The sequence below is a fragment of the Myotis lucifugus genome, unplaced genomic scaffold (genome assembly GCF_000147115.1).
Source record: "Myotis lucifugus unplaced genomic scaffold, Myoluc2.0 scaffold_158, whole genome shotgun sequence".
Classification (NCBI taxonomy): domain Eukaryota; kingdom Metazoa; phylum Chordata; class Mammalia; order Chiroptera; family Vespertilionidae; genus Myotis; species Myotis lucifugus.
In genome coordinates, this window is record NW_005871206.1 from 3000653 (window position 1) to 3024714 (window position 24062).

The 24062-nt window shown below is 40.7% G+C and overlaps 1 protein-coding gene across 1 annotated transcript in view; it reads left to right on the plus strand.

Moving 5' to 3' along the window:
- The first annotated feature begins 3109 nt into the window (after positions 1–3109).
- Positions 3110–24062, plus strand: part of LRRC37B (leucine rich repeat containing 37B) — a 23561-nt gene continuing 2608 nt past the window's right edge. Inside the window, exons 1-10 of the mRNA XM_014461698.2 lie at positions 3110–3118; positions 6769–6840; positions 10496–10567; positions 11863–11943; positions 13204–13275; positions 13877–13951; positions 16874–16989; positions 19637–19768; positions 20024–20151; positions 20771–20869. Of these exons, the coding sequence (XP_014317184.1) occupies positions 11924–11943; positions 13204–13275; positions 13877–13951; positions 16874–16989; positions 19637–19768; positions 20024–20151; positions 20771–20869 (642 nt within the window). The 5' untranslated portion in view covers positions 3110–3118; positions 6769–6840; positions 10496–10567; positions 11863–11923. The remainder of the gene's footprint in view (positions 3119–6768; positions 6841–10495; positions 10568–11862; positions 11944–13203; positions 13276–13876; positions 13952–16873; positions 16990–19636; positions 19769–20023; positions 20152–20770; positions 20870–24062) is intronic.

Sequence of the window (24062 nt, forward strand, 5' to 3'; positions counted from 1 at the left end):
TTGTGCACTCAGGGGGTGGGGGTTCCCTCAGCCCTGCTGTGCCCTCTCACAGTCTGGGAACCCTTGGAGGATGACCACCTGCTGGCTTAGGCCCGCTTCCTGGGGGATTGGGCCCAAGCTGGCAGTCAGACATCCCTCTGGCGGCCTAGCAGCCCTCCGGGGATGTCCACTTACCAGCAGGAAGCAGACCTAAGCTGCAGTTGGACATCCTTAGTGCTGTTGAGGAGGCGGAAGAGGCTCCCGCCACCACTGGTGTGGTGGCAACCATCAGCCTGGCTTGTGGCTGAATAGCACTCCTCCTGTGGGAGCGCACTGACCACCAGGGGACAGCTCCTGCATTGAGCATCTGCCTCCTGGTGGTCAGTGTGTGTCCTAGTGACCAGTCATTCCCAGTCGTTCTGCTGTTAGGGTCAGTTTGCCTATTACCCTGTTATTATATAGGATAGAGGCCTGGTGCACAGGTGGGGGCCGGCTGGTTTGCCCTGAAGGGTGTCCTGGATCAGGGTGGGGGTCCCGCTGGGGTGGCTGGCCAGCCTGGGTGAGGGGCTGATGGCTGTTTTCAGGCTGGTCTTGCTGCCCCCTAGTGGGGACCCTCACCCCATGGAGGTTTGGCCAGCCTGGGTGAGAGGCTGATGACTGTTTGCAGGCTGGCCACACCCCCTTTAGGGTGGGAGGGGGGGTCCCCACTGGGGTTCCTGGCCATTCTAGGTGAGGGGCAGAGGGCCATTTTCAGGCTGGCCAAGCCCCCCGGCAACGGAAGCTCCCAGCCTCTCCTTTTTTTCTTTTGTTTTTTATTCTGGGATTTATTTAGCCTCTATAATTGAAACTTTGTTGCCTTTTGCGGAGGCTACAGCTGGCCGCGGGAAGCTGGGCGGCATCCATCACATCACTCCAGCTCCATGGCTGCCATGGTTGGGTTAATTTGCATATAGTCGCTCTGATTGGCTGGTGGTCGTGGCTTAAGGTGTAGCAAAGGTACATTAAATTTGCATGTTTGTCTTTTATTAGTGTAGATTCCTCAGTCATATCTAGAACTTATCTTTGCCCCCTGGCTTTCTATATAAATCACCCATTTTGTGCCCAGCCCAGGTCTAAGTACTATGGGAGTCACAGGAGTATGACATTGTCTATGGAACATGACAGTGGTAGGTGGGAAGAAAGGAAATATTCATTAAAAAAGTAGGTGATATATAATTAAGTACTAAAAGAGATACAGGCCAGAGGTGCTATAATTCAGTAGAATCTGTAGTTATTAGGGTATGGAAGTCGGAATGCTGCATGGATAAGCCAGAAGTTTAGCTGGGACTTAAAGGGTGGCTATGGTTTGGTAAAATAGTGAGTACAGTCTAGGGCAAAGGCATGGCTACAGGAATGATCAGGACTTAATAGACCAGTCTGGTTATAAAGAATTGGTTTAGGAAGCAGTGAAAAATATGATTATGAAAAACCTTGACTATCAGCTCTAGAGGTTTGGAAGTTACACTGAGATAAGGAGACACACTGAAAGTTTTCAAGTGAGAGAGACAGATGAGTAAAATAAGAGGATTATTTTAGATTCCGTAAGTAGAGCAATCTAGAGAAGAAATTTTGACTCAGGGAGATCAAGTTGAATACTCTAGGAGTCCAGTGAGAAGACGCTGAGTCAGAGTGGTTATGATAGAAGTCGAAAGAAAATCCTCGGAACACTCTAAAGGAAGAACTGACAAGCTTTAGTAACTGACTGGAGTGAGGGATGGGATGTACAGTAAAGAGAAAGATCAAATATGACCCTGTTAAATTTGTCCTGGATGATGAGGAGAATGATGGTGGTATGACAGGTGGGCATACAGCAGTTGTGAAAGAGAGCCAGTTTGAGGAGGTGAGCTCAGTTTGGGCATCTTTCATTGGTGAGCATAAAGCAACAAGAAGGCTTCTGCTTGAGTGGAGATGTCCACTAGGCAGAGGGGCAGACAGATATCTGACTTTTTCTGACCATCCTGAAAAATACGTAAACTGAATAGGTAAGTTATTGCTGAGGGAAGAGGACAAAGCTAATGATTCAAAGTCATCCACAGAATTAGTGTTTGAAACTGAACCTCAGGAATTTAACAGCTTCTTTTAAACACTTGTAATTCATGGACACATTTTCACTGTTTGTGGTTTGTTTGTTTTTTAGTGTCACAGAATTATATAGGATATAATGTGAAAATCCCACCCAACTCTTTCTACCACTCCTGTTATCGTTTTGGTGTGTATCTATCCTTCCAATCTCTTTTCTTTTTGCCTTTTCCCCCTAATGAACTAATTCTTTACTCCTTGCTCAGTGATTTGTGCTATTTTTTTCTCTCAAATATGTCTATAACAGCCTTAATTTTAGTCCCCTCATTTCTAACTGCCCTTATCCTTCTAACACCTGGAGAGATTTCCACAGAGGGCACTGAGCCAAACATTCCGTGTGGCATGACATAAGGTTTCTTTATATTTATTTTCTTAAAATGATACATTTTTTTTGCCACTTTTCTTTTTGTTCTTCTTTTCTCATTGATTTCTAGGAGTCATTTTAGAAACAAGTGATTTTGGGGAAAAAATGCATTCAAAGTAATTAACTGGCATTACATATCCAAGAGAAGAAGTTCAGGTTCTGAGGAGATGCCTCAGTTTGTGCCAGGGGCACCACATTATGCCTTTATAAATGTATTTTTATTGATTTCAGGGAAGAAGGGGGAGGGGGAGAGAGATGGAAACATCAATGATGAGAGAGAATCATTGATCGGCTGCCTACTACACTCCCCCTACTGGGGATTGACCCTCAACCCAGGCATGTGCCTTTGACCAGAATTGAACCTGTGACCCTTCAGTCTGCAGGCTGAAGCTCTATCCATTGAGCCAAACCAACTAGAGCTTACATTATATCTTTATTAATTGTGCAAACTGGGAAGCGGATCGTTGTGGAAATTAGAAAGCTTGTGTTTTCTGCATTTGAATATCAAGGTTAGCATGATTGTTTTACTTATTCTGTTCATTCATTTCTTACCTATTCAATGATATTAACTGTGTTTCTTCATAGAAACTTGCAAGGAAATGCTATTTCTTACATTGGAAAATGTACATGGAAGTCATACTCTTTGGTTGAGAAACTGTGAGTATATTCCCTCCAAAAATGAATTAAAAAACTAACTGCATTGTGAGGTCCTTCTTGGTCCAGAATTTTGAGGTCAGTAGCTCTGAGAAAAGGTACTTCCCCCTCTGTATTCCAAATCAATGTCTACTGATTGCAATTTTGTTTATTTGAAAAATTAAATTTGGTAGTCCCTTTTTATAATCAGAGTCAATTTAAACTTATTTTCCATTATAATAAGTAATACATGATAATCTTTTCAATATATAAAAATGAAATAGCAGGTATAGTGGAAACCCTGCTTGTACCCTCATCCCCACCCTCAGGTAACTGCTACACTTTGTTTACTATATATCTGTACAGACCTTTTTCCATGCATTTGCCTACTCACATATTTACAGATAGCAAAATAGGTATGTTATGTGATTTTCATATCTTTTTTTTTTTTACATAAGTGGTAACATCCTACCACTTGATTCTTTCACCTCATATCTTACACGTTGTCTCCTTCTTGATAGAGAGAGGGTTACCCAATTCATTTAAACTATTTCATAATATTCCATAGTTTAATAATCTCCATATTGATGTTTAGATTATGTCCAGTTTTCTTGTTACACATATTTGATGCAACATACATTCTTTATTTAAAATTTATTTTTCCATGTTATATATTCATTTCAGAGAGGAAGGGAGAGGAGAGAGAGATAGAAACATCAATGATGAGAGAGAATCATTGATTGTCTGCCTCCTGCACACCCCCTACTGGGGATTGAGCCAGCAACCTGGGCATGTGCCCTTGACTGGAATCGAACCTGGGACCTTTCAGTCTGCAGGCTGGTGCTCTACCCACTGAGCCAAACCAGCTAGGGCGCATGCATCTTTGGGATCACGGGCAGGTATTTGTGTAGAATAGATATTTAGAAATGCAACTGTTGGGGTGAAATTTTATTGATACAACATTTTAGTTGCCCTCCAAGAAATTATGCCAACTTACACTGCAATCAGTGGGCAACTACAGTATGTGTTTTCTTCTATCCTTCCACCACTAGATAGTCTCCATTTTTTTTGGCTGATCTAATGGGTGAATAAAGGCGGTCCCACCTAAGTTTGAATTTATCTCATTACTTGTGAATTCAAATACATTTATATATTTATTGAACATTTATTTCTTAAAAATATTTTTTATTGATTTCAGAAAGGAAGAAGGAGAGAGAGAAATAGAATGCTGAGAGAGAATCAGCTGCCTCCTGCACACCCCACACTGGGGATTGAACCCGCAACCTGGGCATGTACCTCTACTGGGAATCAAACCGTGACCTCCTGCTTCACAGGTTGACACTCAACCACTGAGCCATGCTGGCCAGGGGGTTTGAAGATTTCTAAGTCAGCTTGAGATTTATGCCTTGTAAGGAAGAGGTTTCTAACCTCAGTGGACCCCCCAGGGCACCATTTCTTACCATTTTCCTCCCAAATTTCTCTGGTGATCTGCAGAAGCTTCTTTTCTTTTCTTTCTTTTTTTTTTAAATATATTTCTTTATTGATTTCATAGAGGAAGGGAGAGGGCGAGAGAGAAACATCAATGGTGAGAGAGAATCACTGATTGGCTGCCTCCTGCACACCCCCTACTGAGGATCGAGCCCACAACCTGGGCAACTGCCCTTGGCTGGAATCGAACCAAGGACTCTTCAGTCCACAGGGCGACGGTCTATCCACTGAGCCAAACCAGCCAGGGCAGAAGCTTATTTTCTTGAGTACTATGTTTTTAAACCATTTATAAGTTAAAATATATATGAAAATAAAGGGAATCTATTATAAAATGAGGATTTCAAAATATTTTTTTATTTTTCTATTCTTCTTCTTTTTTTAATCCTCACCCGAGAATATTTTCCCATTGATTTTTAGAGAGTGTAAGAGGGAGGTAAAGACAGAGAGAAATATCAATTTGAGAGAGACACATCAATTGGTTGCTTCCTGCACGAGTCCCGACCAGGCTTGGGCTGTGGAAGAGCCTGCAATCAAGGTATGTGCCCTTGACCGGATTGAACCTGGGACCCTTTGGTCTATTGGTGGACGCTCTATCCACTGAGCTAAACCAGCTATTGCCAAAATATTTTTTAAAAAAGATTACTGATAGGCCAGTCAGCGTGGCTCCGTGGTTGAGTGTCATCCTATGAACCAGGAGGTGATGGTGGGATTCTCATTGAGGACACATGCCCGGTTGTGGGCTCAATCCCCAGTGTGGGCTGTGCAGGAGGAAACCAATCAATGATTCTCTCTCATTATTGATGTTTCTCTCTCTCTCTCTCACTCTCTCTCTCTTCATCTGTAAAGTCAATAAAAATATTTTTAAATTAAAGCAATAACAATATTATTGATACTACTTCTCTATTTTATGTTTTTATTTAATCCTTGCCCGAAGATATTTTTTCCATTAATATTTTTCAGAGAGAGTGGAAAGAGGGAAAGAGAGAGAGAGAAAGACATGAGAAAGAGATATCGATTGACTGCCTCCTGCTGGTTTGGGGCTAGGGATTGAACCTACCACCAAGGTATGTGCCCTTGACTGGGAATCGAACCCATGACCTTTTGGTTTGTTGGCCAACACTCTAACCACTAAGCAAAACCAGCCATGTCAAATCTGCTCCTCTTATATTAAGTAACACAAGCTATAGTGGTTGATCTAATAACTGTTATAACTTCAATGTAGTGATGAGAATAAATGATATTTTGAGATATCTGCAACAAATACGTTATATGAAAACATCTGTGATTTTATTGGAGACCCAATGAAGTACTATACTTCTAATCTACTATGGTTTGTTGCCTACATTCACAATGCAGGGCAATGCTAATTTTTGGTAGACGTTTGTGAAAATAGAGATGTAATTTTATTTCCCATTCAGGTTTGGCCCCCTGAATTCAATCCATACAATGCTATTCACCGACTCTGCCCTGAAGGGGTAATCAGCAAATGGAAATTACATGCACACTTTGGCATGTATTCAAGAAAGTGTAGTTTTCTAGGGAAAGGGCCCCTAGCTTTTATGAAATTCTCACAGGGCTCTTGTCTCCAAAGATTAAGAGTCACAAATGTAGGGGAGAAGAAAGACATTTCTTTTCCTGTAAAGCTGTACTTACTCTCATGAATGATAGTAAATGGATGATTTGTTTTAAATAAAAGTAGTAGACTGAAAATGATGTTTGTCATTTTCTGAAATCATGGAAAAAGTATTTATGGAACATGTGCTACATGCCAGGAACCGTTTTATGTACCAGGATTACAGGCCCAAAAACAAAATAGACAAATTACAGCAGTTCTCAAGGGGTTCACAAGTACATAATATGAAAATGAATATATGTATATATAAACACACATATATATGTATTAACTAGATAGATGTAATTTCAAGTATTGATAAGTTCTTTGGAGAGAAAGAAAGCTGAGGAAGGGAAAGTGAATCATTTCTAGAATGGTCCATTATTTGCACAAAGAAGACGTGAGAAGAAAGGTTTGAATTAAAAAAAACAACCAGATTATTTTCCTTCAATTAAATAAAAATTAGGGTATTTCAATGGCACCATTACCCAGGTTTCCCCATATATATTTCTGTACAGTAAATAGTTGTAGTTATTTTGCATTTTGATCCAGAAATAACCTTTTCATTTTTCAGAAATCTCAGTGGAAATAATTTGAGAGAATTACGTAAAGATTCATTTGAAGGCCTGGTTTCCCTCCACTATTTGTAAGTTAATTGTATTTACTTATGAGATTTTAGTTATATTATCTATAAAATAAATAAGGGGTTCAAATGAAAAAATTTCTACAATTTCTCCCAGCAATAAAATTCTGCAATTCCATAAGTCTGTGTAGCTCATCTCTAGCATTTAATATCTCCTATGGATTTTCAGTTTTACAATCCTCTAGACCAGTGGTTCTCAACTTCCTAATGCCGTGACCCTTTAATACAGTTCCTCATGTTGTGGTGACCCCCAACCATAAAATTATTTTCGTTGCTACTTCATAACTGTAATTTTGCTACTGTTATGAATCATAATGTAAATATCTGATATGCAGGATGTATTTTCATTGTTACAAATTGAACATAATTAAAGCATAGTGATTAATCACAAAAACAATATGTAATTATATATGTGTTTTCGATGGTCTTAGGCGACCCCTGTGAAAGGGTCATTCAACCTCCAAAGGGTTCGCGACCCACAGGTTGAGAACCACTGCTCTAGACAAAATATAGGTAGGAAAAACTCTTCAGTGATGGAGTAAAAGTGGTGATGAGGTCTGAGTAATGATACACACCCATATGAGCCTTGTTATGTAAGTGTTCATATACCATCTGCTTATATTTATATTTCATTTAGGGCCCATGAATCAAATTGGGCCTATGATTGCTCATTACATTTTTTTAATTTAAATTCTTTATTTTTTAAAGTATTACATAAGTATCCTTTTCCCGCCATTTACCTCTCCCCCGGCCGCCTCCCTTCTCCCCCAGATTGTTTGTTTCTTACAGCACATAAGTTAAGAAGGATTTTCACACTTTTAAAGGGCTTTGAAAGAAAAGAAACAAAGAAGAATATGCAAGACAGACTATTTGAGACCTGCAAAGCCTAAAATATTTACTGTCTGACCTTTACATAAAAGGCTTTAAAATGTTGATTTAGTAAAATGAGAGGAATTTAGCTTAACCTCAAATTGCCTCCTATAGGACAAGAAAATATAAAGCATTTACATTAATTTGAATGCCATTAACCCAAAATTTTTTGATAATTGATTCTAAATTAGATTAACATTTACAATTAAATGTTTTAGCAGATGACTTATGTAAACAATATTATTAAGAACATATTAAATTACGAAGAGAGCAGACTGGTGTTGAGGATATCAATGCAGGGATTGTTATACCAATACTAAAAATAAATGTTTAAAATGATGGTTAAGTGGTATTGTTAGAAATGTCTCCACTAAGTAAGTATATCAGAAATGCCCCTGACTTCACTAGTTACAAAATAAAAATCTCTTCAGCTTCCTTGTCAAGGAAGAAATGCTTGCCTAGTATCCTATTTACTTAGAAATAGGGAGGTGTTCTTTACTATAAAAACTCAACTATGATTCTTTGTCCATGGCACCCAGAGCTGTGTATGTCATTAATCCTTATTAAGCTAATTAATGATGCTATTTAGCAAATGGATTCTTTCTGCAAATATGGAAGGCTTCAGGCAAGTAGGTATAAAGAGCCTCACATGACACTAAAAATAGTCATTTGTATTATTAAACCTTTCAAACTTCAGAGGGACATCCACTTTTATATTGGTCTTCTTGCTATCTTGCTTTCAAACCTTCCATACAGTTTGAAGGAAATAAAATGAAATAACTGCTCAATAGGTTAGGTTCATGGTCGGCCAACTGTGGCTCTCGATCCACATGCGGGCCTTTGGCCCCTTGAGTTTGGCTCTGCCACAAAATACCACGTGTGGGTGCACACGTGCAGTGCGATTGAAACTTCGTGGCCCATGCACAGATGTCGATTTTCGGCCTGGTGAGTCTATTTTGAAGAAGTACTGTTGATATTTGGCTCTGTTGACTAATGAGTTTGCCAACCACTGGGTTAGGTCATTCATTACTTCTACTGTGAAATACTTTGTAAGCTAACTATTTCATGCTAGCATAAAGTATTCCCATCCATTAAAAAATGCCAATCAATAAGCAATCTAAAAAAGAACATGCCAAGCACTGTACCTAGAACTATAGGCACAAGATAGGCACGTCAGGGTTCCTACCCTTCTGATAATTCATGGTCTCATAGGGAAAATAAACATATCAACTCAAACCATAGAGCACAAGTACTAAATGGAAGACTATGTGCTGCAGTGGCACACAAGGGGGAGCCATGAAATAATAAAACTACATTTCTTTTAAAAGTCATTTTTCTCTCTACTTCCCAGCTATTTGTTTATTTGATAAATATTTCAGTTTGCACCTGTTTGCATGTCAGTAGACAATGCTGATGAGCAAGACCCTGTCCATACTTTAAGGAGTTTATACTCAGAGGAAATAGGATGCAAAAGTGACTCTATTAAAATTTTGTAAGAAATGGATATATAAATTTGATTTTGGTGACAGCAGAGGGAAAAAAGACTTTATGTTGGATCAGCAAAGATGTCAGTAGAGCAATGCTGTTTGAACACGACCTTGAAGGGCTCTTGTGGATCAATGGACAGATATCTTGAGTAGAATAAGCTTGCAAAAGGAGCCTGGGAAAATATACCTTGAGTAGCTGTAGAGTACACATAGGGGGAGGAGGATATTAGAGCCAGATCTTCTAGTACTTTGAATGCCAAGTACTACGTTATCACGGCATTGCTCGGAGAGAAACTTTAGCCTACAACGGAGTCACTTGGAGGGCTTGTTCGAACTCAAGCTGCACCCACAGTCACTAATTCAGTCAATCAGAGTCAGATTGAGAATTTGCATCTTCAATAAGTTCCCAAGTGATGCTGGCTGGTATTTGAGAACCACTTCTGGAGTGTTAATCTGGTGACTGTGTGCAGGATGGTTTAGCCAGGGGGAGATTATAGATGGAAACACCAGTCAGAAGACAGTTAGACCCATCCAGGAGAAAAGTGAGGGACTAAAGTGGAATCAATGGAAATAAGACAGTCAATTATAGACAAGAGATGGTGTTTTCAAATAAAAACCAAGCACCACGTTGTTTTCTGTCACCCCACCTCTGTACAATGGAATCAATTAAATTAAAAGTTATTAAAGCAATGTAAAATAAAAAAATGAACTTCTATTAATATAATCTATTAGTATAATAGAAAGTATCATTAGTTCAAAATTCTGTATTAGTTTAAAGTTCTGTATTATTTAGAGTAGTCACTTCCTTTTAAGTTATGTGAAAAGGCATCTTTTATTTCTTCTGGTATTTGAGAACCACTTCTGGAGTGTTAATCTGGTGTCTGTGTTGAATTTGCCTAGAAAAACAGAAGTAAACCAGGAAGGTGTGTAGATGTGAGACTTTTTCTTTTAATGTTAGAAATTCATAAATATACACAAAGATATAAACTTTGAGCTCATAATCTAAATTTTATGAGAACACAAATGGTCCTCTAACCAATTCTTCTGCTCTCAGGAAAAATTACCTTCAAAATCTATCAAGATCTATAGTTGTGTGTTGTATTTATGAAGATCCTGTAGGTGATACTCTTAAGAGAGGTGAGGGCAGCGTAAAAGGACTGGATGGTTGAAATCACAATTCCTAAGGTTTAGAGTTTAGACTAAACCGAAGTATTCAATATTATTCTATCCTCTATCAGTTATTGCTACCAATTAGATACCTAATAATAATCGAAGCACTATTTTTCTTTTACTTTTTCTAGGGACTTGTCCTGCAATAAAATAGAATTTATTGAAAAGAATGCATTTGAATCATTACCTCTTTTACAATATATGTAAGTTATAAATATAACTTCGTTGTGTTTAGAAATTTTATAAAACGCAATTGTAAACCTCTTCGTTATTTGTTTTGAAGTAAGATTAAAATTTTATTAGTAGAAAATACTAAAGTTACATAGCAAATTCTAATTGTCTCTAGCATACATTAGTGTGAGAATTCTGTCACATTTAGAATGAACCATTCTATTGCAGTGGTTCTCAACCAGGGTGATTTTGCACCAGGTGACACTTGGCAATAGCCAAAGAGAGTTGTAGTTGTCAGAACTGTAGATTTGCTACTGTCATCTAGTGGCAGAGGCCAGAATTATTGTTCAAGGCAAAGGACAGTTCCCATAATAAAGAGTTATCTAGCCTAAAATGTCAATAATGTTGAGGTTGTGTAACCTTATTTCAGAGAAATATAGATCAGTTTAATACAAGCATTTTTTTTGTATCTAATGCACCACATGTATAAACATGAAAGCATAAACCATAAGCAAATATCTCCCATAGTAAGAATTGTAGTGTATAGAGGGAGTATTGAGGTTGTTTTATCATATACTAGAGGCCTGGTGTATGGAAAATTTATGCACTGGAGGAAGGTCCCTCAGCCTGGCCTGCCCCCTCTCACAGTCTCGGAGCCCTCAGGGGCAGGAGGCGACCTGATGATCAGGGGAAGGTGATTCCCCCATCACACCTCTGCTGCTGCCACTGCCAGCAGCACAAGCCTCGGCTGGCCCTGGTTACCTGAGCCTCAGGTGGCCCTGGTTACCTGAGCCTTGGGTGGCCCTGGGTGGCTGGGCAGTCACCATCTGAGGCTTTCCTACATCTCGGGCCGACCATGGGTGGCTAGGGGGCTGAGGGGACTGGGGATCTCCTGAGACAGGCACACGAAGCAGCTGGGCCTGCCTGGGGGCGGGCCCGGCCTTGCCGCATGCCTGCCACCCCAGCAGGGCTCAGGGGCCTGGGTGCCACCATCTTGTGGCTGTGGGTACTGCCATATTTGAGGGTGGGTCAGTCAATTAGCATATTCCCTCCTTATTGGCTGTGGGCACTGCTATCTTTGAGGGTGGGGCAGGCAATTCCCATATTCCCTCCTTATTGGCTGTGGGCGCCACCATCTTTGAGGGTGGGACAGTCAATTCCCATATTCCCTCCTTATTGGCTGTGGGTGCCACCATCTTTGCGACAGTGTGAGGGTCAATTAGCATATTCCCTCTTTATTAGATAGGATAAATTAGAATCTCTGCTAAAGGATAAGTGATCTGAAAGAATTTTTTTCTCTTCTTTTGCTTGTGTCTTTTTTAAATAGAAATCTTGGTTGCAATTTAATTACAAAAGTGAACTTTGGAACATTTCAGACTGGGCATGGAATGCAGCTGTTACACAAGTTGTAAGTGAAATAGAAGATGAACACATGTAAAAAGCTATGTGTAAAAACTTCATACAGTGATTGGTTGGCTGGGAATAAGCTCAGTTTGAACTCGAGAAGAATGGCTTAAGAGCCATTCTTTTTTTTTTTTTCTTTTTTAAATGAGGAAACTAAGGTACAAAGAGTCCAAGAGACTTGTCTAACTGATATATACCATGCTCTGCTTTCCCAGAACTGACCTTTGGCATGGGCTTGTTTGTTTTCAAGAATTGGGCGGGGGGGGGGGGGCGGGAATACTGAATTGAGAGGAAAATTTATTTCAGCACTGGGAATAAAAGTTTGTGTCAATTAAGAAAATTTATTTATTTGATTGATATGTAATCAAAATATTATTTATTTTTTAAACAAACATCCATTGAATACCTAGTAAATGTCAGGCACTAATAGTCCAAGAAATTGACAAGTAAATAGGTGATTACATACATTATAAGAAAGCCTGTGATGCAAGAATACACATGGGAGTATGTGATGGGAGCATGGCTTTCACCAGTTCCTCTTACTTCTATTCCATTTGTGGCTCCAAAAGCAAGGAATTAGGTCTATTTTTCTCTTTAACTGGGTGGTTTACACTGGATTTTAAAAAATTTCTGGAGATGAAAGAAAAGCACCTTGAATTATGAGGACATTAGAAATGGTATTTCCTGTAGAGCAGGAGCTTCCTGTCAGCATAGTCACTAATAGGGCTTTCAATCTGAAAGGTTCTTCGCTATACACTTCTTTCCTCCTTTTTTTTTTTTTTTTTTTTTTTTTTTTTACTTTCTCTTCTCCACTTTATCATTCAGAGACTTGGGTAGTTCCCCAAAAAGAATCCTTTATAGCCCTGGCCTGTGTTATACAGTGGTTGGAGCATTGGCCCATACAACAAGGGATTCTGGGTTCCATACCTGGTTAGGGCACATAGCTGAGTTGTAGGTTCTATTTCTGGCCCTCATTGGGTCATGTGGTGGAGGCAACCAACCCATGTGTCTCTCTCACATCGATGTGTTGTTGTTTTCTTTTGTCTTTCTCTCTCACTCTCTCTAAAAAAAGAAGTGGAAAAAATATCTTCAGGTGAGATTAACAACAACAAAAGAGAATGCTTTACAGATTCTAAGGGTGATCTCTGGGAATAGACCGAAAATGATTTTTTTCAACCTCTCATTGTGAACCAACAAAATGAAAATAAACTTTCATGGCAGTTATTAAAAATGCAGGCAATTTTAATTCTATTGCATTTTTCAGAATTCTCCATCATAATCCTCTAATGACTGTTCAAGATCCATATCTTTTTAATTTGCCAGCATTGAAATATTTGTAAGTATTGCAACAATTTCATGGCTCATGAGATGATTTCTGTTCTTTCTTACTTTTGTTCAAGATGAACAATTTTGCATTTTGACAAACTCATAATTTAAATTTTAACTGGGTTATTGAAAATGATTTATTGGCACAGAAAAATGATAAAGACTATACAAGGCAGAGGAAGAGAGCAGTGTTGAAGAACACATTTAGACATAGATGCATGTAGAAATACCATGGATCTCAGAAAGAAAACAGGAATAAGATGTACATTCTGTGCTTTTTTTTAAAAAAGTGATCACATAGTGGTTGGAACAGAGAATGAGAAGTAGGATGATGGTAACACAAAAACAAAATAACACATTGTACTGTTCACCAAAGTCATTAATTTGATGATGAAAATACATTAATTTGATGATGCAATACATTTAAATTTCTTCAAGAAGAGCTCTCTAAAATGATTATCTATGGAAAGTAAACTAAAGCACCTTGAATTATGGAGCTGGCTTGCCTGAGAAGCCAGAATTTAAGTAAACAGATGTTGTTAAGTGTCTTTTTAAGAATAGAATTTTTGTCTTTGGGTTCATATCATGCATGTTTGGTCTTTCTCCTTCAGAGACATGGGAAGAACACAAGTGACATTGACAACACTTGATAACATTCTCATGACAGCTCCTGGATTAGAAAAACTGTAAGTTGATTTTTCTTATATTTATTTTCACTTAGTTCTTTTGGGTTTTCTTTTTTATTTTCTTAAGTCAGGTTTATTGAGGTATAATTTGTATTTAATATAATTCTCTCGTTTAAAGCGTACAGTTTAGTGAGTTTTGATAAATGTACCACCATCACATTAGAGATCCAGAACACTTTTATCATCTCCACAGGGCCCCTCATATTTCTTTGCAGTCAGTTACTCTTCCCACCTCCAGCCCCTGGCAAGCACCAGTCTGATTTTTTATTGTTATAGTCCTGCCTTTTACAGAGTGTCTTATAAATGAAATCATGAGAGCAAGTGTGTCAAACTCAAAGGCTAACATGGGCCAAATAAATGAGGCATGTGGCTGTGGGCTGCGAGATTGACATGCTTGATGTAGAGTGTAGCTTTTTTAAAAATATATATATTTTATTGATTTTTTTACAGAGAGGAAGGGAGAGGGACAGAGAGTTAGAAACATCGACGAGAGAGAAACATCGCTAAGCTCCCTCCTGCACACCCCCAACTGGGGATGTGCCTGCAACCAAGGCACATGCCCCTGACCGGAATCGAACCTGGGACCCTTCAGTCCGCAGGCCGACGCTCTATCCACTGAGCCAAACCGGTTAGGGCAAGTGTAGCTTTTTATGTTTGGCTTCCTTCATGCAGCATGATCCTTTTGAGATCCATCTATGTTGTTGCATCTATCAGTAGTACATTTCTTTTTTATTGTTGCATAGTATTCCAATTGCGTGTTACCAGTTTGTTTCTGCAGTAATCAGGTAATGGATATTTGAGCTGTTTCTAATTTTTTGGCTATTATGAATAAAGATGCTAAAAATACTTACATGCAGGTTTTTGTGTGAACATATGTTTTCATTGCTTTTGGGTAAAATACCTAAGGGTGGGATTGCTGCATCATATGCTGAGTGCATATCTAACTAGTAAAGAAGAAACTGCTAAACTGTGTTCTAAAGTGGTTATACCATCTCACCTTCCCACCAGCAGTAGATGAGAGTTGCAATTGCTCCACATTTTCACCTGTGCTTTATATTTCTGTTTTTTTAAAAAATTAGCCTTTCTAGTAGGAATGCATTTGTATTGCAGTGTGGTTTTAATTTGCATTTCTCTAATAGCTGATGTTATGGAATGTCTATGTGAAAATATATTTTTCAATGGGGTGTCTGTTCAAATTCATTTTCATTAGATATTTATCTTACTATTGAATTTTAAGAGTGTTTTATATAAAGTCCTTTCTGTAAGATATGTGTTTACTAAATATCTTCTTCAAGGTTGTGTCTGCTATTAAATGTATCTATGAAGACCAGAAATATTTTAAAAATATATTTTTTATTTCAGAGAGGGAGAGGCAGAGGGAGAGAGATAGAGAGAAACCTCAATGATGAGAGAATCATTGATCAGCTGCTTCCTGCACGTCTCCTACTGGGGAATGAGTCTGCACCCGGGCCTTTGACCTGACCAGGAATCCAATTGTGACCTCTTGGTTCATAGTTTGATGCTCAACCTCTAAGCTACACCGGCAGGCTGGGCTGTTTTTTGGTTTTATTTAATACTCAACAGGAGATATTTTTCCCATTGATTTTTAGTGGTGATGGGAGGGAGCCAGAGATGGGGGTGGAAGTTAAGAAAGAGAGGGAGAGAGAGAGAGAGAGAAAGAGAGAGAGAGAGAGAGAGAGAGAGAGAGAGAGAGAGAGAGAGAGAAACATCAGTGTGAGAGAGACACATCAATTGGTTGATTGGTTGCCTCCTGTACACCACAAAGCCATCATCAAAATCAAACTGTCTATGACCTGAAAAAGCTGTATCATGTCCCTTTTATATTTTTTTCTTCCCACTCCTCCTCGCCCTCCCCAATTTCCGTGCAACCATTGATCTGCTTTGTATTGCTATAGATTAGTTTGCATTTTCTAGAATTTTATATAAATAAAATCATATAGTATCTACTCTCTCTTACTGGCTTCCTTTACTCAGATGATTATTTTAAGACTAGAGGCCTCATGCACGAAATTCGTGCACTGGAGTGGGGTCTCTCAGCCCAGCTCTCGGGGGAAGCCCAATTGATGGCCCCCTGTAGGAAGCGGGCCTAAGCCAGCACTCAGACATCCTTAGCACTGCCCTGGATGCAGATGAGGCTGCAGCCACCACCATTGCACTCACCAGCTGTGAGCCCAGCTTCTGGCTGAGAGGCACTCCCCCTGTGCCAGCGCACTGACCACCAGGGGGCAGCTTCTGTGTTGAGCATCTACCCCCTGGTGGTCAGAGTGCATCATAGTGACCAGTTGTTAGGTCATATGGTCGATTTGCCAGGTAGCCTTTTATTATACAGGATTAGTCCATGTTGTTTTGCATATCAATAATTCATTTTTTATTGCTGAATAGTATTCCATTAATAATGGATATATCAGTATTTTTCAACATTGATGGCTATTTGACTTGTTCCAATTTTTGACTATTACAAATAAAGCTATTATGAATATTTATGTACAAGTATGTTTATGGAAATATATTTCTATTTCTTTTGGTAAATACCTGAAAGTAGAATGGTTGGGTCATACAGTAGGTGTATGTTTAAGTTTTTAAAAAACTATTTTCCACCCTAACCGGTTTGGCTCAGTGGTTAGAGCGTCAGCCTGCGTACTGAAAGGTCCCAGGTTCGATTCCAGCCAAGGGCATGTACCTTGGTTGCGGGCACATCCCCAGTAGGGGGTGTGCAGAAGGCAGCTGATCAATGTTTCTCTCTCATCGATGTTTCTAACTCTCTATCCCTCTCTCTTCCTCTCTGTAAAAAATCAATAAAATATATTTTTAAAAAAATAATAAAAAAAATAAAAATAAAAAAAACTATTTTCCAAGTAACTCCTTTGTCACTAATATAATTCTGTATGTTTCCATTTATAGTATCTTACCTAACCATTTGGCCTGCTGCCTCTGCCAATTTAAAAATGATATTGAGGCTGTTGCCAAGACAGTCAAACTGCATTGTGAGACCGAATGTGTGACCAGCATACCTTGTGGTGAGTCTGAATTGCCCAATGATAGACTTTTTTTTATTTTATGTTTTCACTAGAGGCCCTGTGCACAAAATTGTGCACAGGCAGGGGGGTCCCTTAGCGTGGTCTGCACCCTCTCCAATCCGGGACATCCCTCTCGCAATCCGGAACCACTGGCTCCTAACTGATCACCTGCCTGCCTGCCTAATTGCCCCTATCCATTCTACCTGCCTTGCTGATCACCCCTAACTGCCCTCCCCTGCTGGCCTGATTACTCCTAACTGCCTCTGCCTCGTCCCCTGCCACCCTGGCTTTGTCTGGAAGATGTCCGGTCTGATTAGCATATTACCCTTTTATTAGTATAAATTTTTTATATTTGTAATCAATGACGATACATTTTTAAACTAATAAAGTAACCGTATTATTTTTATTCATTTAATCAGAGTCCAACTCTAAAATTTTAAGAACTTCTCTTTGCTAAAAGTCAGATGAAGGGAAGGGTATTACCATTACTGGCCACATCATGTGTGTTGTGCTCTCTGCTGGGTGCTTTACTTCCAAATGAGAACTTGTTCATTATTGTGAAACAGTTTGTAAACTCTTTTGTATGCATTAGGTTTCAATTGCCCTTTGCAGTGTAGACAGATAAAGATACATTTTTATTTTGTTTGTTTTTGCAAGTTTATGAAAAGAGTACAAATGATGCTGTTTCATGTAAGTTTTATTTGGAACCTGAGAGTTTTTGGATCCATCACCAGAAGCTGCTACCCAGCCCTTCTAAGGCATGGGAGGGCTCTTTCTTTTTAGACTGTCCAACTCTGAACTTGCTCTGAATCACAAGGTGTTCTATCCACCAAACTGTCATGGGATTTTAAGTATTTTTCTACACATTAGGTTTATTCGCAGCTACTTGATAACTTCTCAAATGTGCTTTCATGCCCAGATAGCTTAAAAACAGGTTTCCATTGTAACCTGGGGCACATCATAAATAATACTGCTGTGCTACTTACATGAAATCAGTGTAGCTTATTTTTCAAAACAATGATTTGACCCTTCTGTTCCAACAGTGGGCAGAATAGGCATTTTAATCTTCTTTTACAGTTGAATAAAAACAAGATCAGAAAGGGTTAAGAGCTGTCACCTAGAGCCCAGGTCTCCAGCTCCCAGTTTGGGGCTCTTCGTAAGCCCATGCTCCTCTTTCCCAGGATGTTACCTCCTTCTCTCACCCTTATCACCACCAGCAATACTTTTAATTCTTCTGAAAATTCTTGTGTACCAGCTGCACAATGGTACACTTGAGCTTCACACAGTCAGAATCTTTGAATGGTTCCCCAAGTACAGCTGAAAATATAAGAAATGACATGAAATGATAGCAAAGTCGGCAACTGACAAAAGTTGTTTCTCGCTTTCTGTATTTTAGGACCCCAAATATTATTTCATAGATTTATTGAACACTAGAGGCTCAGTGCATGAAATTCCTGCATGGGGGGGGGGATCCCTTCAGCCCAGCCTGCACCCTCTCCAATCCGGGACCCCTCGAGGGATGTCTGACTCAAAATATGGGATCACTGGCTCCTAACTGCTCACCTGCCTGCCTGCCTGATCACCCCTAACTGCCCCCCCTGCTGGCCTGGTCACCCCCAACTGCACCTCCTGCCGGCCTAGTTGCCCCCAACTGCCCTTCCCCAGCGAGCCTCGTCGCCCCTAATTGCCCCTCTGCCAGCCTGGACGCCACTTACTGTCCCCCTTGCCGGCCCGGTCGCCTACAACTGTTCCCCATGGGCCTGATTGCCCCACGCAGCCTGCTGCTCAGTTCTTTGGTCACCCCTCACTAAACCTTTTGCCAGCCTTGTCGCCCCAAGCAGCCTGCTGCTCGGTCGTTTGGTCACCCCTCACTTAACTCCCCTGCCAGCCTAGTTGCCCCACACAGCCTGTTCGGTTGTCTGTTTGGTTGTGATGGTTGCTTAGGCTTTTATATATAGAGAGAAGATTCCACAGTGGCACACAACCTGGCAAGTCTCTTAACGTACTTCCCGAGTGCCTGCCTAAATCTTAAGCACAAAGCCAGGGTAGACATATTGTTTTTTTCTGTATAGAGCCGTCTGTTATGGGGCTGGCATATGTGGAGGCAGGGCCCAAGTGAGGAATCAGTAGGTTAGTGGAGAAGGGTGTGTCCAGATGAGGACATGTTAGCCATGGGTGTTAATTGTGGTCATCTGTGATGGTAGCAAGAACACAAGCATCCTGAAGAGTGGAGAGAGGAAGGCTCAGGCCCCCTCTGCATCTGAAGCAGGACAGGATGGGTGCGTGAATGTGAGGAGTCACAGTAGATCTGCAGAGCGTCTAACTGAGTGGGTTTTCTGGCCTTGGCTTTTCTCCAGTAACCAGCAATTGGCCCTTGGGAACCAATGGAATAATCCTAAATATAGTCACCATATGTCATGCTATGGAATGTTCTAAGTAAATAACCACTTTTAAAAAAGAGACAGTTTCTCCTTTTGTTTTGTCGACAATCATAGATGTAAGTTGGGGTTTATTTTTCTCCTCTCCAAATGGCACTCAAATACTTGCTGATTCCCTATATATTGGACTGGGATGTATGGCTGTGGACTGACAAATAGCTGTCCCGTGAGTCTTTCAATATCAAAAGTGATTTCTTCTTTTTGGACAGATGAAGAACTCATAATAGAAGGACCGCTTATGAACACATTACAGGGTCGGCAGAACACCAGCACTGAGCTGACCATTGAGCCAGAGAGGGCATCGTCAGGCAAAAACAGGGACACTTCCGCATCCATTATGAGTGAGCAGCTAGACTTTAATGATAAAAGTGATGTTAATAGTGCACTAAATTACCAACTGCATTATTTCTTGGAGGGAAATCTAGAAGATATAGAATCAACTTTATTACCATTCATTAAACTGCCTCTTTCAAATGTACATGATGCAGATATGTCCCTGAATCATTTGAAAAACAACAGATGAAATCCTTCTCTTAAACCTGAACTTAACCATTCAAGTTTCAAAAATTAACCGAGGAAACTCTTTTCTGGAATAGGCTTTCTGATGAGACTGCTCACTGAGCAGCAGGAAGTAAAGATATCCAACTCAGAGTGGGACGAGGAACAATGGGAAGATGAGAGGATGCAAACCCTCAGGGAGCAGGAAGAGAAGGCATTAAATGAGGTGAGGACAGGTCCTGAAACACCTGACCTGGACTTATAGTCAGTTTAGGACATGCCATGAAAGTACCCAGGTAGGAAGACCAGGGGCACCTCGTCTGAATTGTGTATTCATCATGTGACTTTGGCTTAGACAGTGAACTTCCACTTTGCTCATTTAGAGATTTGTGCCACTGTTCCTAGGATAGATGAGAAGAGGACCTAACTTCCAATATAAACAAATTGTACAAGAAAATGCTAATGTTCAGATTACATAACACATTAGATTTGATATGTTCTTTAAGAGCCTATAAGATTTGGCATGTTCCTTAAGAACTATGTGGAAGGGTGGGGTTTTAGAGTAGTAGTCAAGAATAGTTAGCAATTCATTAGAATAGGCTTGAGAATAGTTCGTTTTTATGCTTTCCATATCTGCGACTTTTTTTTAATGTTGTTGTTTTCTCCTCCTCCTCCTCCTCCTCCTCCTGTCCTTCCTCCCACTCCTCCCCACACTTCTTTCTTGCCCCATCCCTCTTCTCCCTCTCCTCTTCCCTCTCCTCCTCTCCCACTTTTCCTTTACCCTCTCCTGCTCCTCCTGCTCCTCCTCCTCCTCCGCCTCCTTCTCCTTCTTCTTCCTCTTCTAGCTCAGAAAAGAAGTTCCAGGATATAAAAACAAAATGATCATGGCAGCACCTGTGATTGCAGTAACAACATTTTTTATTGTACTTTTCTGTCTCATTACGGTAAGACAATAGTTAATTCAGATTTCCAATATATATTCCATCTTTAGAGGAGGTTCAGAACCCACAACCTGAAAATCAAAGCCCCTGTCCCAGCTACTCCTACTTGATACCCTTCTTCAATAATGAGCACTGAGATATGTTTTATTCTTTTTTTATTATGCCCTTGCTCATGTAAATTTCCCTTATTTTGCTCTCCCTGGAAAAGTCCTGTGAATCTCCCAAAAGTCAGCTCAGGTTCATCTTTCTTCATGAAGCTTACCCTGAGTCTTCCAGCCATGCTGTTCCTATTCCTTTTGTGAGCTGTGTCACCATTTTTTTAGGGCAATAGTAAGGCATTCCCCTCCCTTAAGAACTTAAAAATATGGTAAACAGTTTTTTAAAATGTGCTTCCCCAAGAGAGAAATACCTAGGTGAACACATCATGGAGCAGAGCAGAGATGTGTAAAGATCAAGTGGCTTCAGAACTGTATGTTCCTAAGACTTTTGAAATGTCACATTTTAATATTCTAATCTGTGGAAGAAAATGAAAAAATGGGAATAGAAAAGCTATTTTCTATTTGAGGGGGAAATAATAGCAGATCTATATTCTCATCTTAAACAAACATATTTACATAATTGTAAAAAAAATAGATCCTGTATAAGTACTAGAAGAAAATAAAAGCAATATATTTATAATCTGGTGGTGGAAAATAGCTTTTTGAGCCTGATAACACAGGCAGAAACTTTGATAGATTTGACCACCTTGTCTGTGACACCATTAGCAAACTTAGCACTGGTTGATGCCAAGCACAGGATGAAGATTTTTCCATATACATGAGTGATTCAGTCCCCACAATCCTGTGAGGAAGATAGTACCACCTTCTCCCATAGATGGAGATGGACTTAAGCTCCCAGTGGCAAAGGCAAAAGCAGGACCCTGTTCTGCCTGACTGCGAAGTCCGTGCTTCCTACTCCACTGTTCTGTCTCCTTAAAGACAAAAACACAGGCCATGGCCGCTGTTTCTCAGTAGTTAGAGCATCAGTCCAAGCACCGCAGGGTCCCAGGTTGATTCCAGGACAAGGGCAGGTACCTGGGTAGCAGGGCACCTACTATGCAGGAGTCAACCAGTTGATATGTTTCTTTTACATTCCTATTTCTCTCTCTCTTTCTTCCCTCTTGCCCCCTCCCTTCCACTCTCTTCGAAAAATAATGAGAAAAACATCCTTAGGTGAGGATTGACAATAGAAAGAACACTGGGGAATATTTGAAACATTGAATTTCAATGAAAGCCACTAGGATTATATTATTTAATATAAAAAGAGTTCCATAAATTAACAGGAAGAAGACAATCTAGGGTGGAAGAGGGCAAGGGCTGTGAAGGGTAGGCTGTGTGTAGACAGTCTGTCACCATATCTGCTGATCTTCTCATTGTTTATGGGGTGTGGATGTTGTTAGCAAGGCCTTTGTCACCTCACAGTATGAAGGTAGTCTGATATTTTCTTCTAGTTATTTTTATAACATTTCTGGTTTGTTTTCTCAAATTGAAAAAAAAAACTATTTACCCTTCTATAAGTTCAGGATGCTGAACCTACATACACGCTACATCAGTGGTTCTCAACCTTCCCAATGCCGCGACCCTTTAATACAGTTCCTCATGTTGTGGTGACCCCCAACCATAAAATTATTTTTATTGCTACTTCATAACTGTAATTTTGCTACTGTATGAATGGTAATGTAAATATCTGATATGCAGGATGTATTTTCATTGTTACAAATTGAACATAATTAAAGCATAGTGATTAATCACAAAAACAATATGCAATTATATAGGTGTTTTCCGATGGTCTCAGGCGACTCCGGTGAAACGGTCATTCAATACCCAAAGGGGTCGCGACCCACAGGTTGAGAACTTCTGCCCTACATGAAGATCCTATTGTCTTAAAATGTTTTATTGAATATTGCATTATTTCTTCACTGATCTGAAATCTTTTTTGTGGACTCTGTGCTGTGACCCAGTTATCTTTTTCTGTACCAGTAGCAGTATCTAATCTAATAAATGACAGACATGCAAATTGACCATACCTTTGCTACACCTTAAGCCATGCCCACCAGCCAATCAAAGTGACTATATGCAAATTAACCAAACCAAGATGTCGGCTGGCAGCCACAGAGCTGGAGCGAGCAGGAGGCTTGGTTGCCCCAATGATGGAGGAAGCCAAGCTTTAGCGCCTGCCGCGGCCTTCTCTGAGCTCCACTCAAAGGAACAAAGTTTCAATTATAGAAGATAAATAAACCCCAGATACCTGCTTTCAGCCGGCCATGGCCACGGAGCTGGAGCGAGCAGGAGGCTAGTGTTGCCCCTGGCGATGGAGGAAGCCAAGCTTCCCTCCCGCCCGCCCTGGCTGGCTCTGAGCTCCCCTCAAGGCTACAAAGTTTCAATTATAGAAGGTAAATAAACCTCAGAATAAAAACAAAAAAGGAGAATCTGGGAGCTTCTGTTGCCAGGGGGGCTTGGCCAGCCTGAAAATGGCCCTCAGCCCCTCACCCAGGCTGGCCAAACCTCCATGGGGTGAGAGTCCCCACTGTGGGGGGGGGGGCCTTGACCAGCCTGTAAACAGACATCATCCCCTCTCCCAGGCTGGCCAGGCACCCCCATGGCCAGGCACCCCCACCCTGATCCGGGACACACTTCAGGGCAAACCACCCCGCCCCCACCCATGCACCAAGCCTCTATCCTATATAATAAAAGGGTAATATGCAAATTGACCATAACAGCAGAACTACTGGGAATGACTGGTCAATATGACACACACTGACCACCAGGGGGCAGACACTCAATGCAGGAGCTGCCCCCTGGTGGTCAGTGCACTCCCACAGGGGGAACTCTGCTCAGCTACAAGTCAGGCTGACGGCTGCCAGTACAGCGGTGGTGGTGGGAACATCTCCCACCTCCTCAGCAGCGCTAACAATATCCAACTGCAGCTTAGGCCTGCTCCCCGCTGGCAAGTGGACATCCCTCGAGGGCTCCCGGGATGTCAGATGGATGTCTGATTGCCAGCTTAGGCCCAATCCCCCAGGGAGCGGGCCTAAGCCATCAGGTGGTCATCCTCCGAGGGGTCCCAGACTTTGAGAGGGCACAGGCCGGGCTTAGGGACCCACTGGGAGTGCACAAATTTTTGTGCACCGGAACTCTAGTCACTATATATCTATATA